This window comes from Lycorma delicatula, chromosome 11 (assembly GCF_047948215.1).
Source record: "Lycorma delicatula isolate Av1 chromosome 11, ASM4794821v1, whole genome shotgun sequence".
Classification (NCBI taxonomy): domain Eukaryota; kingdom Metazoa; phylum Arthropoda; class Insecta; order Hemiptera; family Fulgoridae; genus Lycorma; species Lycorma delicatula.
The window spans coordinates 53,747,006-53,765,024 of record NC_134465.1 but is presented as its reverse complement, the minus strand read 5'-3'; the positions used below and the strand labels follow the sequence as shown (position 1 = coordinate 53,765,024).

At 31.8% G+C, this 18,019-nt stretch overlaps 1 protein-coding gene across 3 annotated transcripts in view; it reads right to left on the bottom strand.

Moving 5' to 3' along the window:
* Positions 1-17,534, bottom strand: part of LOC142332369 (uncharacterized) — a 91,955-nt gene extending 74,421 nt beyond the window's left edge. For all 3 annotated transcript variants that reach the window (XR_012758282.1, XM_075378777.1, XM_075378776.1), the window contains exon 1: positions 17,328-17,534. Coding sequence is in view for 1 of the 3 variants with exons in the window: in XM_075378777.1 (XP_075234892.1) it covers positions 17,328-17,375 (48 nt within the window). In the remaining 2 variants the exon portion in view is untranslated. The remainder of the gene's footprint in view (positions 1-17,327) is intronic.
* Positions 17,535-18,019: the final 485 nt, after the last annotated feature.

The window sequence follows — 18,019 nt, the reverse complement described above, 5'->3', positions numbered from 1 at the left end:
TCTGAAATATTGACTTCATCAAGTTCATCGATAGTGTAAGGATTGTTTTTGAAGGCCTCGAACTTAATATAGCCCCGCAAAAAGTAGTCAGGAGAAACGAGGTCGGGGATCTTGGAGGCCATAAGCCTTGCTTATTATTCGATCATCAAAGAACTCTTGCAGAAAATCCACGGTTTCTCGAGACGTGTAGCATGAGCGCCGTCTTGCTGAAACCAGCAGTACCGTTCTTGAGGTTCCAGGAGGGACACAAATTGGCGCACAATATTCCTGTATACTTCACCATTTACTGTCTGTTCGAAGAATATGGGTCCGACTATACGATGACGAGATATCGCACACCACAAACCAATTTTTTCAGGATGCAAAGATTTGTCTTGTAAAGTGTTAGGATTTTCAACCGCCCAAATTCGACAGTTTTGACTGTTCACATAACCGTTGAGATGGATCCAAGCTTTATCACTAAAAAACACTGTTTAAAAATTCGATTCCGTTATCGTTTACGAGAGACCTAAACCGACGGCAATATTGCAATCACTTGTTTAAATCTGGAGGCTGATGCTCTTGGACTAATCGTACGCGATACGGATACAATTTCAATTTTTTAGCGGCTTTCTGAACACTCGAATATGACAAACCGAGCAATATGGAGAATTGAGCAATCTTGTTTTCACATTCTCTAAAACGTCATCTGTAAAGCGAGTCGTTCGATCGCTACATTTTCTGTCGCAAACACTACCTGTCTCTCGAAATCGGTTTCCTAGCCTAAAAATTGACATTTTTTCTGGCGAAGGAATACCAATAAATTTAATTTGAAATGATTCTTTGACCCTCGCGTACGATTTCGTAGCAAAATATTGTTCAAGAATGAACATTCGTTGTTCTATGGTAAAAGACATTCTGTTCGTAACACGACCGGAAACTGTACAAGAGTTTACACAGCTCAAGGAGAATCAACTCACACTGCCGTATCTATACCGGTTGAGTAGCGCTACCAACTTTGTGTCACAAAACAAAATTTCCGTTTCTTAGAAAAAAATTACCAGACATTAACAATTGGGTAACGGGACTAAAAAATCACTCTGTATAATATAAATATAATATAGAAAAATATAAAATTACTATTCAGAACCTCCTGACTGCATTTAAAACTTTTCTTTAAAGGAGAGAATTTTTTTTATCGATGTAAGACCAGGTGAGAAATTAATCATTAGATAAACTTAAATGGCTCCAATTTCTACGATATGAAATATATTTAAAAAAATTAAAACGGTCTAAAAATTGATTGGTCACCTTTATTTTATTTAATTAAATGCTGCTGTCATATTAATCTAGTAACAGAAGTTAGCTTTGTGAACAGTACATTCGTATGTTATGCAGCGTTAAATAGGTCCATTTCTGAGTATATCAGTTAATCTTAGTTCTGGTTTGTTTCCAACGTGATTTTGTATTATACTAATAAATACCAGTTTTGAATTTTGAAAATCGTAAGATTAGTTGCAGAGATATTCTTGTATCTCTGTAACTAATCTTATTCTTAATATTATATTATTCTATTGGAAAACAGTCCCAAGGGATATTCCCTTTATTACCAGTTGATGGTAATAATGGGTCTAGCCTTTCAAGAGGTGTTTGCATCACCTCATCACTCTAGCCTCATATTCAGTCCCCATGGGAAGTCCATTATTATTAAACAGACTTTTTTTCAAAGTTTATTTAATATTATTTTATTTTACTTAACGTAAATTTAATTTTATTATTTTTGTAATATTATTCATTCGATTGAATCGGATCATTCAGTTCATATAGTGATAGAGGTTAACAGTTCATTAATTCAATTCATTAAATTTTATACATCAACCGGAAAATCTCCACTACTACACACATGTATATATTTACGTATATAGCATACACGGTAACGTAAGGATTCCAACGCGGGATAATACATTTAAATCGGTTCAACCGTTGAATTGCTGCGGTGGAACAAACATACGTACATACACCCTAAATAAATCACACTCCTTTTTGGATAGTCGTGTAAAAATAAAATAAGGTAATTTTTTTTAAATTTATTTTCTTTAAATAGTAGTTTAAATGAAAATATCTGTAAGGGAAAATATTATCATTCGAGAAACCAGTTTTTGAAATACAACTTCAATTTTTCCGTACTGGGAAAGTATAGCAACATCGTTATCAGTTTTTTACACGATAGTCCAAAAAGAAGTGTAATGTGTTTAGGGTGTATGTATGTATGTATGTATGTATGTATGTATGTTCCACCGTAGTATCTCAATGGCTGAACCGATTTAGTGGTATGACTCCACGTTGGAATCCTTACATTATCGGAAGTGTCATAGGCTATATATATATATATATATATATAAATTGGCTAACTGGCATTTCTCCCGCCACCACCCCATTCAGTCACCCTAGAGCATATAACCAAATGTCCGTGCAAAAAACGGCTACTGTGCCTCAAAAACAGTTTAGCGACCAAAAATCTAATATCTCCTAGAGAGCTTACCTAACAGCGTGAGCAGACTAAGCGAGATGCCATACACCACCTGCTTACGTATCCCAACCGCTCACTTGTGATACAATAAAACTAAACCGGGGAGGCTCACCCCTTTTTATTATATTAAAAAGACAGTAATTTCCTGTCACGCCTCGGTCGCTGAATGCCAGCTAGTATCTGTCCACCATTTAAAGCCCTTGGAACTTTATCTGGCTGGTGGCCAGCCATTATCTCTGGATTAGCTTCCCACAGCAGCACGGTAGTCATTATACTTTACCCTTAACTGATCTACCGATGTCGGTTGAACAACGCAACCTCATCGAGGAATTCCCACATGTAGCGACAATGCGGCTCTCGCCACACTGACTCGCTGTTTATGAGCGGCCAATTTTCCCCTTGACCTCTAAGTTTCAGGGTGGCCCTGTCTCTGCCCCCCCCCCCCCAAGAGCAGGACACTCAAACATCATATGCTCATTTGACTGGACCTCCCCGCAGACGCATAGCTCATCAGCTGCCAGGTGAAACCGAAACAAATATTGGTTTAAATTTACATGGTTGGAGAGCACTCTGGCTCCCGTTGTCCTTAAAAACGAAGGAGAGGCATACCATCCCCCCAGATATTGTATAAATCTATACAAGGAGCTTTCCTTAATCGTGGCGTGCCATTCTTGCTCCCATGCTTCCATCGCGAGGCTGTAAAGCCTCCTCCGAAGGCGGAAGATGGAGAACTGTTCTAAATTTAGAACCGCTGCATTGAGATCACCGTTCCTCTCCGGTACTGGCCCGGCTCGAAATCGCATCCCAAATACCTCGGTCTCCCTGCCTCTTTTCGCAATTTCCACATGGCCGCCCGAACTTTCACCACTAAATCGATCTTTCGCCTTTCCCAATACAGTGGTAGCCTCGTAGGAGGTTGTTTTAAAAGCAGCAGTACATACAATTAAGGCTCTGAGCTGGGCACTCCTTAAATTTTGAATAAGTGCTTGATTTCTGAACAACCTATGCGCCCAAACGGACGCCCTGTGTGTGTGTGTGTATATATATATATATATATATATATATATATATATACACAGGGCGTATGTATATACACATATACATATTTAAATAAATCTAAAATAATTGAAAAAAAAAAGATTATACTCTATACAAGATTATCACCCGCATGCTCTTTAATTACCCTATATTAAAGAGCAATGTTTGAATCACAAGCGCAAGTTTTACAAATGATGAGGGTTATATGAATGAATTTACTTGATGAGATTTGTATGACGATGAAATTATTAGCACTAGTACAATGCCAATTGATTCCGACATATGAATCTATTTTATCTGATGTTACCGAAAAGTTTACATGTTGGCATAAAGCCTTCACATATTTAATGTCAATGATTCGACATTTTTGGACTCTGCATTTCTACATTACATTCTCGTAATGATCTGTACTGGCCGGACATCCTATATGTTTTTTTTTTTTTTTTGTTGGCAATCGTATTTTTTAATTTTTAACATGTTTAAAACTTGTTTAAAAACAATATAATGTGAATTCATAAAAAAACAATTTCTAATTATTTTAATGGCAATAAATTATTAATATTATCATAATAATATCATTTCTAATTTCCATGGTGGAATGTTAGCGTTTCGACCTTTCATTCGAAGGTCTTGGATTCGAATCCACCGTTAGGCATGGCATCACACTCTAAAAATTCATTATCATTCATTGGTAACTGTAAGTGAGCGTAGGCCTATTGTTACTGTATAAGTAAATAATTATGACAAAAGAAAAGACTTGAAGAACCTTTGATAAATTGACTGGAAAAGCGGTATGAAGGTTTTTTTCCTTTTAGGTAGATTTTATAAGAAAGCTACCTATTATAACGGGCACCATGATTCAACTTCCGGAAAATTTCGACATATCTACGCGTTTCACATCATGCAGATCTCAAAACCACCGTCAGTCAAAATATATAATTTCACTTTCTTGTAAACACGATAACGGCCAAAATTGGACCATAGGGGTGGAAATAGGGGGGCTTTTTCGAAAAAACAAAATATTGCTATAACTTTCTTATTAAGTTCGTTTAAAGTTCCTACTATTCTTTGGATAAGGGCCCAAAACTTAAGTACGTAAGGTTTTTTAATATCATTGGCCCACGGGGTGGAAAAAATGGGGTTTTGAAGACAAAAAAACATACCTCCCGCACAGTATCGAATTTGTTTAAATTGTTCGTTAGTCCTCTAAATATTACCTAAAACTTTTGTCTCCAAAAATTTTATATATGATCAACCCTTACAACAAGGGATAACCAAAACAAAAAAAGAAAAACTATCACTATAACTTCACTAAACTATAATTATCACTAACTATCATAACTATAACTTTTTTATTAAGTAAAATATCGAATTCGTTAAAAGTCCTATTATTCTATGGATAAGGGCCAAAAACCTATCTAAGTAAATTTTTTTTATATCGCCAACCATTTGCCAAGGGGGTTGAAAAAATGGGGTTTTGAAGACAAAAAAGAATCATATCTCCCTTAATAGGCACAGTATTGAATCGGTTTAAAGTGGTCGTTAATCCTCTAAATATTACCTAAAAGTTTTGTCTGAAACAATTTTTGATATGACCAACCCTTACGGCAAGGGATGACCAAAATGTTGCTGGAATTGTAAGAAGATTAAGCTTGTCGTATGCATGTGAAACTTATTTCCCATGCATCCATTGTCGTATTGACTAAATTTGAAGTTTTTCTTAACTTTAAGGTGGAAATCTTTTTTATCCCCTACTTAGCACCGGTGAAATCTACCTCCGTCTTCCCGCGTGCTGAAAGGGGATTGTTTTTATCTGTTAAACAATATATTTAATAAAATTGAGAAATTTATATTATAATTATGAAATTCTAGGACTTTAAATGTACAACAGGTAATTGTTGTTTAAATGTGAAAGGGAGTTTAGGAGAAAAAAAATTAATAAATAAATCAGCAGCACGAATAAATATTACACAATTTTTTTTTTTTTTTTTGAAAAAAGCAATAAAAAATGGATTGTTACGTTATAAGAAGTAATTCTGGTTTTCAACTACTCCATAAATAAATGTAGACCAGTCAGTTAATTATAAAAATAGATAAATTGATTACAAAAATTATCTTACTTACTTACTTCATTCATGAATTTCCTCATTAAATGAAACAATTTTACTATTATTATTATTACTACTGTAATTATAGAAGACAGGTTTATTCGGATCAATAAACCTAAATAAATTACAAGAAATAATTTTTCTTAAATACAAAAAAACAGGTTATTCAGTTCAACCGCCTTCTCGATTTGAAATTTCATCCAAAAACATTTTAATTTATTTTTAAATGTATTATTCCATTATAAACTGGAAACAAGAAGAAATACAAATTTATGATGCCATCCTTATCGCCAATATGCATGATCAGGTAAATGTTTCAATAAAATAACAGCGAAATTCAAAATATTAATTCTACGATAATATGGTAAACCTTTATGTGATAATTTATATTTCTGTTTGAAATTGCATCCTGTTTGACCGATATAAACCGTTGTAAAGTTGTAAATTTAACGATATAAAATATGTCCGTAAAATAATGATGTGTTTTCAGTCATAATTTTGGTACAAATCACGATTGAGACATAAAATGTACGCCAAAATTGCCGATCTCCTTGGAAGAATGGTAATGTCTCAATTTTAAATCTGGGGGTTGTAGGTTCGAAACCCCGGTTAGGCATGGTATTTTTCATACTAAAAATTCCATTTTCATATTTTCACGTACAAGCTTTAAACCTTCTGTAGTGAATTAATTCATAAAGAAAAAAAAATCAGTTACGAGAAACTCATTTAGTTGCCCCACAAACAAGACGAATTCAATCTTACTTCGGTAAGATAGTCAAAACGATTTCAGAGATCGTTTATTGATTTATTGATTGAAAAGAGAAAATGTGTGTTTTTATACAGAATTCCCTACGAAGAAACGTAGAAACTTTCAGAACATGTTCTACTGGTGAAAATAATGAAAAAAGTTCATATAAACATACTTCTGAAAACACTTTGTTTTCGAGTTAAAGCTAGGGAAAGATTTCGCCGGAATTTTTTCTCTTATAATAAAAAGAAATCCTATTGTAATTATTGGGAGCCAAATTAGGGAGTAAAGTTGGTGGTTTCTTATGTAATTTGAGCTGGGAAATAGAATAAAATAGATCCCAGAACTGTAACTTCAATAGTTTTTAAGATATCCGACGTAAAACACAGATTTCGGTGTCAAAAAAGAAGTTTTTTTTAGATTTCTAGTAAAATAGCTTTGTTAAATGACTGATAAATGCGGAAGATTTAGTAAAAAAATTTGTAGAGGATTTAATTATGAGAAAATTAATGTAAATACAGCCGATATAGTAAACAAAAACGTTTAAAAATCAGTTTTTTTTATTGAAGCAAACAGACGAAAAATCGTATTATTCTGTACCTAATAAACATTCTTTTAAAAAATTCATTATTTAAATGAATTATTTAAAAAAAGTAAAGGGGAAGAAGGGAGTAATTTGAAGGGGACAAGGACGAATAATCTGTAAAATTAATAATAAAGATTAAAAAAATATTTTTTTTTTGTTGTTTTAATGAAAAAACAAAAAACTTAACTAAATAAACAGTAATTATACACTAAAACTCACTATGAATCACATAACTGCCCTGCTTCATATGTTACACCGTTTTCCGGAACTTGTTTTTCTTCTTTGTTTTCTTTCTTTTTTTTTAACCTCCGTGACCACCGTTAGGTATTGTTTTAGAAGATGAGATGAATGACAAGTAGCGTGTGAAAATGCCATGCCTGACCTGGATTCAAACCCAGGACCTCCGGATTAAAAGCCTAGACGTTACCACTTGCGCCACGGAGGCCGTCTCTTCTTCTTTTAAATTCTTTAAACGTAACCTTCTCTTTCTTTCTTGGTATGTGTTTGACTATATTTTAGTGATTCTCCGTTTTCTTCTCCTGTCCATTTTTTGTCCAAGAATACGGTTGGGATACGAAGCCGATGGTGTATGGTACCACTCACGCTGAGCCTTAGTCCGCTCACGCTGATAGGTAAGCTCCAGGAGCTACGTTAAGATACTGGTCGCTAAACTGTTCGAGGCTCAGTTGCCGTTTGTGGCACAGACATTCGGTCTTATGCTTTAGGGCGATCGAATGGGATGGTGGAGGGAGAAATGCCAAGCAAATAAATAGTGCCAACGTGCTACAAAACAAAATACTGACCGATATTTTCATATTATCTTGAGTTTTACCACGTGCTTGTGTTGTATTATAAAAGCAGCAAGATTTCTCAGTCGGCCACTTATGATGTATAGAAGTTTAACTTAAAATTTCTCATTTACTTATAGGTAATTTAGAAAAAAATAAATATATCAACTTTTTCAGGAAATTTTCAGAAAAAAAACGTTTAGATGAAAGTTTTTTCAGTATTTTTAATGTATACTCCCGCTTAACCTATCTAGAATGCCGGAAATGCATTCTGATCAATTAACTTTTTATTGTTGATAAATTTTATGTAATATCTGAATTTTATAACTTGCTTTATTAAATTATGTGAATAATTGTTTTTGAAACACCTAACTAAAAAAACACAATTTTGCACTAATTTCTTTGGATTATACAAGTACCTTCTTAGCACACCTTCAAAGGTCTTGTCAGACATTGATGGTCACCCTCGACTTGCCTACTTCAGTGCTACCCGTTTCTTTGAGTTGTTTGTCTCATCAGCGAGTATTATTTTTTCGTATAGGTTCTTTATTGAACGCACGCCTAGCAAATGTAACCAATTCAATCTTGACGAGCTGAAAAACATATTGAACTTTCTTTTTCACATAATAATCATGGGTGAAGTTTCATGCAGCTATGTACCTTATGTAATAAAGCTTATATGCGCTGGAATTACAATTTCGTTATGTATCGAAAACTTAGAAAATTTCTCTTCATTTTGATATATATTTCATTGTATAATAAATATTTGAAATCTCAGAGTTATTTTACAGACGTTAAATTCTAAGGATATCTTAACGTAGACTAAATATTTCATAGATATAAATTACAGATCTACTAATATTTACTACAACTAAATATTCTATAAATCAACACATTTGAATATTATAAAATAAATTAATTAACAATAAAATATTGTATGAAAACGCATAAAATTCATCGAATATAATATACCTTTCGACCACGATATAAACACGTGTTTATCTAATTCAAAAAAATCTGTTGGGGACATGACATGAGTTCCTTGTACTCCTATTAAATAACATACACACATTTTTATAAAATGAAAAGTTCGTAAAACCTTATTTCATTAATAACTTCTGATATTTTTCAATTTTTTTTTTAATATTATTATTGAATTATTTATCTTAAATTTTTTTTACAATCAGAAGTTAGTAATTATTAATAAATCAATATATTTAAATTTAAAAAAAAGAGTTAAAAAAAGGAGGTGAGATCTGATTCGAACCGATGTGCCTTCCCCTTATAATATCCAAATATTTCATTAATTAAAATTTTATTTGACTAGAACTCTGGAATCAATGAAAATAAGTACTACTTATGATATATCGTTGAAATGTTCTCAATGAGGGCTTAATACTGCAGTTAAGAAAAAGTCCAAAATCCAGTTTTGTTTTTGGATTTTCTCCTTTTTTTTGGATATTATTGGTTCAGTCGATTGCAATCAAAATGATAGGTGTACAACTACATGTTACAATAATTCTAAATTCAAAATTTCAATATACTACGGCTAATCGTTTTTCGAGTTATGCGAAATAAATTCATACGCTCATAAAGACGTCACGCCGAAACTAGTCAAAATGGATTTCGGGATGATCAAAATGGATATTTCCGTTGAAATTTGAAAACTAAAATTTTTCGCGATCACAATAATTCCTTTACTTCGTACAAGGAAATAAAAAGCCTCCATTAGTTAACATCAGTTGATACTAATGTGAGTATAACAGTACCAGTCACTGAAAACGGCTGGAAGAGAAATAAAAACATTAAAATCTTTTTTTTTAATCTTTCTGTTATATAAAATTAGATTCGGTTTGTCGTTAAGATTAGTTTATAATAAAAGATTAATATAATCGTCGACCGACCTGGGGAAACATAATGATATCGTGGTTTCCTTGGAAACTGTGATTAGATATTTGTGATACAATATGATTATTTTTGGCACTAAACCTTTCGTAATCGCTTACAATGGATATTTCCATTTATTTGTAATTTTATTAATTAATTTCTAATTTAGTAGATTTGTTATTCAGTATTGAATAAATGAGCAAGATCTATTGTTGGCAGATTTTATGAACAATAATATTATTCACTGTGTGAAATTAAACGATAAGCAACGATTAAAAATTACGACTTTCTTATTCTTATTCTTTATTATTATAATACTGCGTATATACCATATAAACAATGCTGTATTATTAAACCAATATTGATTTAGTTTAATGCAATATTTCACAAATATTTAGGGTTTTATTGCATATTTATAATTTTATCATTTAAATTTATTCACAGTTGAGTCTGAGGTTAATTATCTCGCTAGGAAATGTACTCATAAAATTTAGATAAAAATTGCAATAATTCAATTACTCCGATTTATTATTTTATTTTTTTTATTATAGGGATTTCAAAGAAACGTACGGTGTTACATTCGGTCGCACGGTGGAATTGTGGGGGGGGGGGGGGCAAAAATGAACTTTCTTTACGTTTTGAGATATGAGGAATACTAAAAATCCATTCACTTAAAATTAATTTCCTACATTTTTAAATGAAGGAAATTAATTTACATATATATATATAACATGTAAATGTTCCTTTGTTCAAAATCTTATATTTCCGAAAAGTTCTTCACAGTATGCTTTGAAATTTTGACTCAACGTTGCATTCAAATATGTGCGTGTTTTTATATGCTTAATATTTATATACCTACGATGTCACACCTATGACAGGTAAAAACATGCATTTTTTGAAAATCAGCGCTGTCTGTTGGACGTAAAAGCAACACACACTATACTAAATATTTTACGATTCCATTTCAATGTTTCCAATATATGTGTTCGCCACAGACTAAAAAACTACTGGACCGATTTACGCGCGGGGGGGGGAAGGGATAAAGAGAAAAATCGGAAAACTGAAAAAGGTAAAAAGGAGGAAGGGGAAAATGGAAAAAATGAAAAGGGGAAAACGGGGAAAGAAACTGGAAAGGGGGATGGGAAAAAAGGTAGAAAATTGGGAAAGGGAATATGGTAAAAATGAAAATGAAAAAAGGAAAAGGGGGAAAAAGGAAAGAAAGAAAAAAAACGGAAAAGGGAAAGGTTAAATTTTGTGAAGTTCCGTAATGTTCATTTTATTAATATTTTATTAAACTTTCAATTGTGTTCATTTAATCTATATGTCGGAGAGGCGAGGAGATTTGTCAGGGATTCAACGTTTTGTGTTTCACTCATTTTTATTATTACAAGTGGAGAATATATAAGATTATAATAAAGTTCAATTAATAAAAGTGAGTAGATAACTCGTACAATGAAATAATTACAAATGATAATTATCACTTATCAATAACTCAGTAGTACACGAATTATAATATAAGATTAATTCAATTTAGAATTCAAATAATATTAAAACAACTTGCGATAGACCGAGGCTCAGGGAAATAACGAATTCGCGATCACCAGGACGTCTGTTCGATCTGGGTTCCAAAGCAAGACTGCCCTTTTCAATATTCTCAAATAATATGCCTACTGCATATTTCCTTTTCCTTATTAATTTTATGATACCCCTATCGTCCTGGGATCCCGACTACGTTGACAACCATGTGCCTACCTAGGCCTAAGCCTACCGCAATAAAACAATTTAAACCTTATTTTACAAAATATTACAAGTAATAGTACATTTCTTAAAACTACTAAAAATACAGATATTCTAAAGAATATTCTCATCGTTTTGTCGGAAGATACTCCACTGTACTTTATTCTCCGACATATATATATATATAGAAAATTGGGAAAGGGAATATGGTAAAAATGAAAATGAAAAAAGGAAAAGGGGAAAAAGGAAAGAAAGAAAGGGTAACAGGGAAAAGGGAAAGATTAAATTTTGTGAAGTTCCGTAATGTTCACTAACATATATATATACGGTCCTAGCGCCTTGAAAAATTTATCGACCCCTGCACGACAATTCTATCCGCTCCCAATGATACCCGTTGAATGACAATATTTTTAAGTGTCCCCGGGGCGCTGTTCGGAAATCGTCCGATTTTCCCGATTCAAACGGCGTACATATCAGCAGGTCAAACGCTAACTGTTTAACGCATCGGGTACACTCTTGATCGACCGAATCTTGGTTATTCGGAAATTAAATCGTTACCCTACTCTTTAGGCCAATCATCACGCAAATGAAAAAATTGGCAAAAACATCACATTTTCAATTTGAAGCTATACTTTCACATAATCTTACATGTCACTATCAAAACTTGTTCGTCAAATCCATTCTGAGATACCGTCCTAAATTTATTTTTTACCTTTTAGTGCGTTTAATTTAATAGTGGTTTTTGAAAAGCTTTTTAATACATGCTTTATTTTCTACTTTTTAGTCTTCATAAGTTTATACTTTATAGCTGCGCTAGCGCACAGGTTTGAGAGTATTTACTGAAAGATCGGATCGGTACGTTTTACGGTGGGTGAGTGCTATCAAAACATAACGCTAAACGATTTAATACCCGGATAACCAACATCCCGGTCGATCAAGAGTGTACCCGATGAGTTAAAACAGTTAGCGCTCGACCTGCTGATACGTACGCCGTTGGAATCGTGAAAATCGGACGAGCTATTCCGATATTACGGTGGCATTCCACCGCAAATTCCGAACGGCGTCCCGAGGGCACTTGAAAATTTTATAATCCGACAGGTACCACTGAGAGTGAATGGGGTTTTCATACAGGGGGTTGAAAAAAATTTTTCAGAGCGCTAGGACCGACCGTTTTCGAGATATTTGCGATTTTCGTCCGAAAATTCGGATCCAATAAAAAGTACTACATTTTCCCAAAACTTCGGTCGCGAATTTTAGATCCAAACTTATCGAAACAGACTAGGTTATATTTATTAAAAAATACGTATGTAAAAATGGTTGCATAAGTTCAAGGGGCATTTTTATCACTTAGCAACTTAGGGGCATCTTAGCGATTTGAAAATGTTGCTAAAATGTGTTGTCATCAGGAGTAAACCCGTATGCAAAATATCAGAGCGAATTGATAAGCGAAAATGCTTCAAAATTCGACTGAAATGTTCCGTACCATAAATCTCACATACTCAGTCCAAAAGCGAGTTAATATAAGAGTGGTTAAAAAAACTATAATTTATTATACCGTATGTATTATACTGTCTTCCACAAGTAGCGTATTATAGCCCCACACTAGCTAGGCCACCGCGTTGGTCTAGTGGTGAACGCGTCTTCCCAAATCAGCTGATTTGGAAGTCGAGAGTTCTAGCTTTCAAGTCCTAATAAAGTCAGCTATTTTTAAACGGATTTGAATACTAGATCGTGGATACCGGTGTTCTTTGGTGGTTGGGTTTCAATTAACCACACATCTCAGAAATGGTCGAACTGAGAATGTACAAGACTTCACTTCATTTACACTCATACATATCATCCTCACTCCATTCATCCTCTGAAGTATTATCTGAAAGGTAGTTACCGGAGGCTAAACAGGAAAAAAAAGAAAGAAGAAAGAATCGGGGTCGGCAACCTGCGGCTCGCGAGCCACAAGCGGCTCTTTGGATGTGAAGCTGCGGCTCTTTAGTTCCATACTCAAATATTATTTATTTTATCAATAAAAAACATTTAAAAATCGTTCTGAATCGATTAACGAAGATTAGGCACCGATTCTATCTCTTTGTGACTTGTACTCGCTTTTCACCGCACCCCTCCCCTGTGTCACGCGTCGTCACTGTCGTCAGTCCGTCAGAAGCTCTCGAATGACGCCGTCGTCGGATGTTTCTATGTAGGTTTTAATTCGCTTTCGACGCAAGAAAATTTGGCGTCTTCACCAGTGCTTTGGCTGTGACGTATAGTTTGTTGTTTCAAGTAAAAGAGTTAGAAGCGAATTATCTTCTCAACGTTATGTATGTACATATATATAATAATAATAATAATAATAAAACCGAAGTAAAGATAGGTAACATAATAAGTATTATATTTTTAAAATACATATTATACATATTTTTTTCCAAATAAGATACCTAACTACTTTTTTGAAGTCAATAAGAATTGTCAAAAAAGAAATAAAGTACTACTGTTGGATATTACCGCGAAAGTGTTTTTATTAAAATATATATTTAATAAATTACCTATTTTATTATTTATCTATTTTATAGCTTTTATTATTTACAAATTAGCGTTAAAATAATAATTATAAGCGAAGATAATTAAAGATAATTATAAATTGTTATTTAATAAAACTATTTTCGAAAAAAATATTGTAGCTCTTTAAAAACTTTGAAATTTTGTAAATTGTAATTTTTTACTCTTGCGACTCAAAAGGTTGCCGACCCCTGGCCTAGAACGATCTGTGCCAATTCGGCTTAGAGACGCTCTATTTAGTGACAAAAATTAATAGAAAATCTTTACATAAATGTGGTTTTACTTAAATTTATAAAATTTCATAAATATTTAAAACACGTTGGCTGTAACTACGTCGCAAACACTAAAAAAAATGTATTGCCAAAAGGTCGAATTAGAATCTCGATTCGTTCATTCAATAAAATTTTATTAATTTTATATTTATTTTTGTAAATAAATTAATTTACAGATAACAATTTAGTTATATATTTTATAATTACGGTTTATTAGTTTTATCTGTTTTAAAACGCATCGCTTACGTTTATATGCTGTTGTATTTACTAATCATTATTACTATTATCATTATTATTTTTTGGAAAAATGCCAGTTGGACAGTTCAGTCTGCAAAATACAGAGACCAAAACATATCGCTATAGGAATAATCCATTATCAGTATACGGGAAACAATTCCTTATCTTTTGTTTTTAAATCATTATGTTCGTCTTTAGGTATTTAAAATTTTAAAAATATATGTAAAATTTATAAAGGAGAAACTTCATTGTTCCGTTTGTGTACAGTGATTTTTTTTAAATTTTACTTTAAAAAAAAAATCAGATTAATAATTTTATTATCATGAATTCAAATAATATATATTTTTAATACTTGCATTATAAATACATATAGTCGTTCTTTTTTCCTGTTTAGCCTCCGGTAACTACCGTTTAGATAATTCTTCAGAGGATGAATGATGATGATATGTATGAGTGTAAATGAAGTGTAAGTCTTGTACATTCTCAGTTCGACCAATCCTGAGATGTGTGGTTAATTGAAACCCAACCACCAAAGAACACCGGTATTCACGATCTAGCATTCAAATCAATGTAAAAATACATATAGTCTGAATAACATAAACTTCTACCGGTTTTTTTTTTTGCGAAACTTGTTTAATTAAATTGTAGTACTAAAAAAAAAATTTAGTTAATTTAACTTTATAAAGGGCCGCCAAATTAATAGCATTACCAAACAAGCTCAAAATCCGTTATATAACCACAACGCTTTTGTAGTTAAGTTAGTTTTTAGATGGCGCCACTGAAACTCTATATTGAAATAAGAAAATAAATAAATAAAATTATGAATATATTCCTAGATAAATCAGCTGATTTGGGAAGACGCGTTCATCACTAGATCAACCCGGTAGGTTTAATTAACATACTTCTTTCTTTTTCCTGTATAGCCTCCGGTACCGTTCAGATAATACTTCAGAGGATGATATGTATGAGTGTAAATGAAGTGTAGTCTTGTACAGTCTCAGTTCGACCAGTCCTGAGATGTGAGGTTAATTGAAACCTAATCACCAAAGAACACCGGTATCCACGATCTAGTATTCAAATCCGTGTAAAATTAACTGACTTTGCTAGGACTTGAACGCTGGAATTCTCGACTTCCAAATCAGCTGATTTAATTAACATACTAAACGTCGGGAGCCTTGTTTATAAACAAAATAAAATTTAGGAACCATGTTTTCTTTTCACTATTTTGGTTGTAGGTCGTTAAATATTGATTTTACAGGAAAACATTATCAACTCAAAAATGTAGAGCGGAAAATTTTACACAAAAAAGTGTATGGACATATTACGATCAGATTAAGAATAAACGAGCTAACGCAATAAATAGTCTATGTACTATCTATGTAGAGATAGCGACACAGTTTTAACACTCGCACGTGATAAAAAAAAAAATCTATAACTTTTGATCTATAATACAAAAAATTAAAATGTCATAGGTAAATTATACGTACAGGAATAACTTTTGGTAAATTTAAAAGAATTTGCTAAATTTAGGAACAACATATTACAGTACAATTTTGTCAGGTCGAAGTATTTTCATATTTATCAGTGGCCTGCAAATAAATAAAAAAAATTCAAAAAAATTAAAACTATGCGAATATATTCTTAAGGTGATTATTATTTATGAATGTAATAAATTTCGTGGTAAAATATATTGCCCTTTTTTTTTTAAATATTAGTAATTTTAAAATAATTATATATCAAAAACGTATTTTGGGACTTTAACTAAGTACAAAAAAATCGATCATAAATTACTAAAATTTTACGAAATTAAATATTAAACAATAGTTCGGGAAAAATATTTAATTTTAAATGTCAATATCATTTTTATGTAAATTTTAATTTTTGACTGAGTTTTGGGAGCGTAATGTTTTGTAAAATGCGTCAATGCGTATCAAACTGAAAATAGCAATAAAAATAAATATTTGTAAAAAATTAACAAAAATAGATTTTTATGTTAAACTTTGTAAAGTTAACCATAAATATGTACTTTAATGAATTTCAACCTTCGATTTCATTCTTTTTTTAAATATTTCCAAAAAATTTAATCGTTTAACATATAAAACGAGTTTTTTTTTGTTTTTTATATAAATAACAACAGATCATTCTTACGTTTATTTACGATCTATTGAAAATGTTACTAGAGATTTTTTGTCTAAAATTTTCCGTTCGACAACTTTCATTTGTAACATTTTTCGATAAATTTAACATTTAATTAGTTAAAACCGAAAAACGGGACTACGACACGTTTACATCGATATAAACTGGGCCGTTTTATTAAATTCACCCGAGTATCCCAACATTTTTTTTGATAAGGCCCTCCATTTTTAGTATGTTAATTGAGATATGCTTAGGGATCTTTTCCACCTTGTCTGATTCAGGAAATTTTGCCCCTTATTTATGTTTTGAATCTAACGCTCCTACTCTTTATATAAATTGTAAATTAAAAATTTATTTACGTAATAGAATATCAAAGAAAAATTATCGGATAACATTTAAAAGTAATTAATTATTATTGTTATTTTATAATGAAATTATCCGGTACAGTACTTTTTTAGGTTATATTTTTATTCAATTCTGGTAATGCATAAATATAAAACAAAGAAAAAACCCGCGTATAAATTTATATATATATTTATTAAAATATAAATACTATATTTCTTTTTAAATTCATTAAATAATTAATTAATAAACTTAACCTAACAAAACAAAAAAATAGTAAGCTAGGTTAATTTACAAAATAACATTACGTTTAAGCTTGTTTTGTTATTTACAATTAATTATTAAATTGTTACAAATTGAATCGATTAATGAAAATCTACGTTACTTACATTTTTGTATGCTGTTTTTATTCTGTAGATAAAAATAAATACTGTCATGTAATTTCAGCGAACATAATTTAGTTGTCCAAAGTACTGTATCAAGTAATAATAAGTGTATCGTTACCGGCTTTAGTTGACGGTGAAGTATGAACTAAAACTGCATCAAAACAAAACACATCAACATCGCGTAGGCTAACAGAGCATGCCTTATGTGGGTTCAGATCGTTAGCTAACTAGAGTTATACTCGTACAGCTGTGATTATATACAGAGTGACTCTTCTTTTATAGCGGCGCCATATTTAATCCATAATATTAAAATTGAATATCCTATTGAATTATAATCTTGTACTGCAACAGATTTTAAGAGAAAATTAATCAAATCTTTTTGTAATAAATTAACTCTACAAAAGCTAAGAATAATATTTAATTTTATAAAAATATATAATTTTGTAATTGGATTATACATTATTATTATTTTTTTTAATAACATTACAGATTTTATTAGTGTTTATTTTCTTTGAAAATACAAACACGACTTTTCTTCTTTTACCTTTCTTTTTTCTTTTTCTATTTAGCCTCCGGAACCACTGTAAGGTATTAATTTAGAGAATAATATGTATGAATGTAAATGAAGTGTAGTCTTGTACAGTCTCGGGTCAACCATTTCTGAGATGTATAGTTTTCTGTTACTTAAGTTCCAA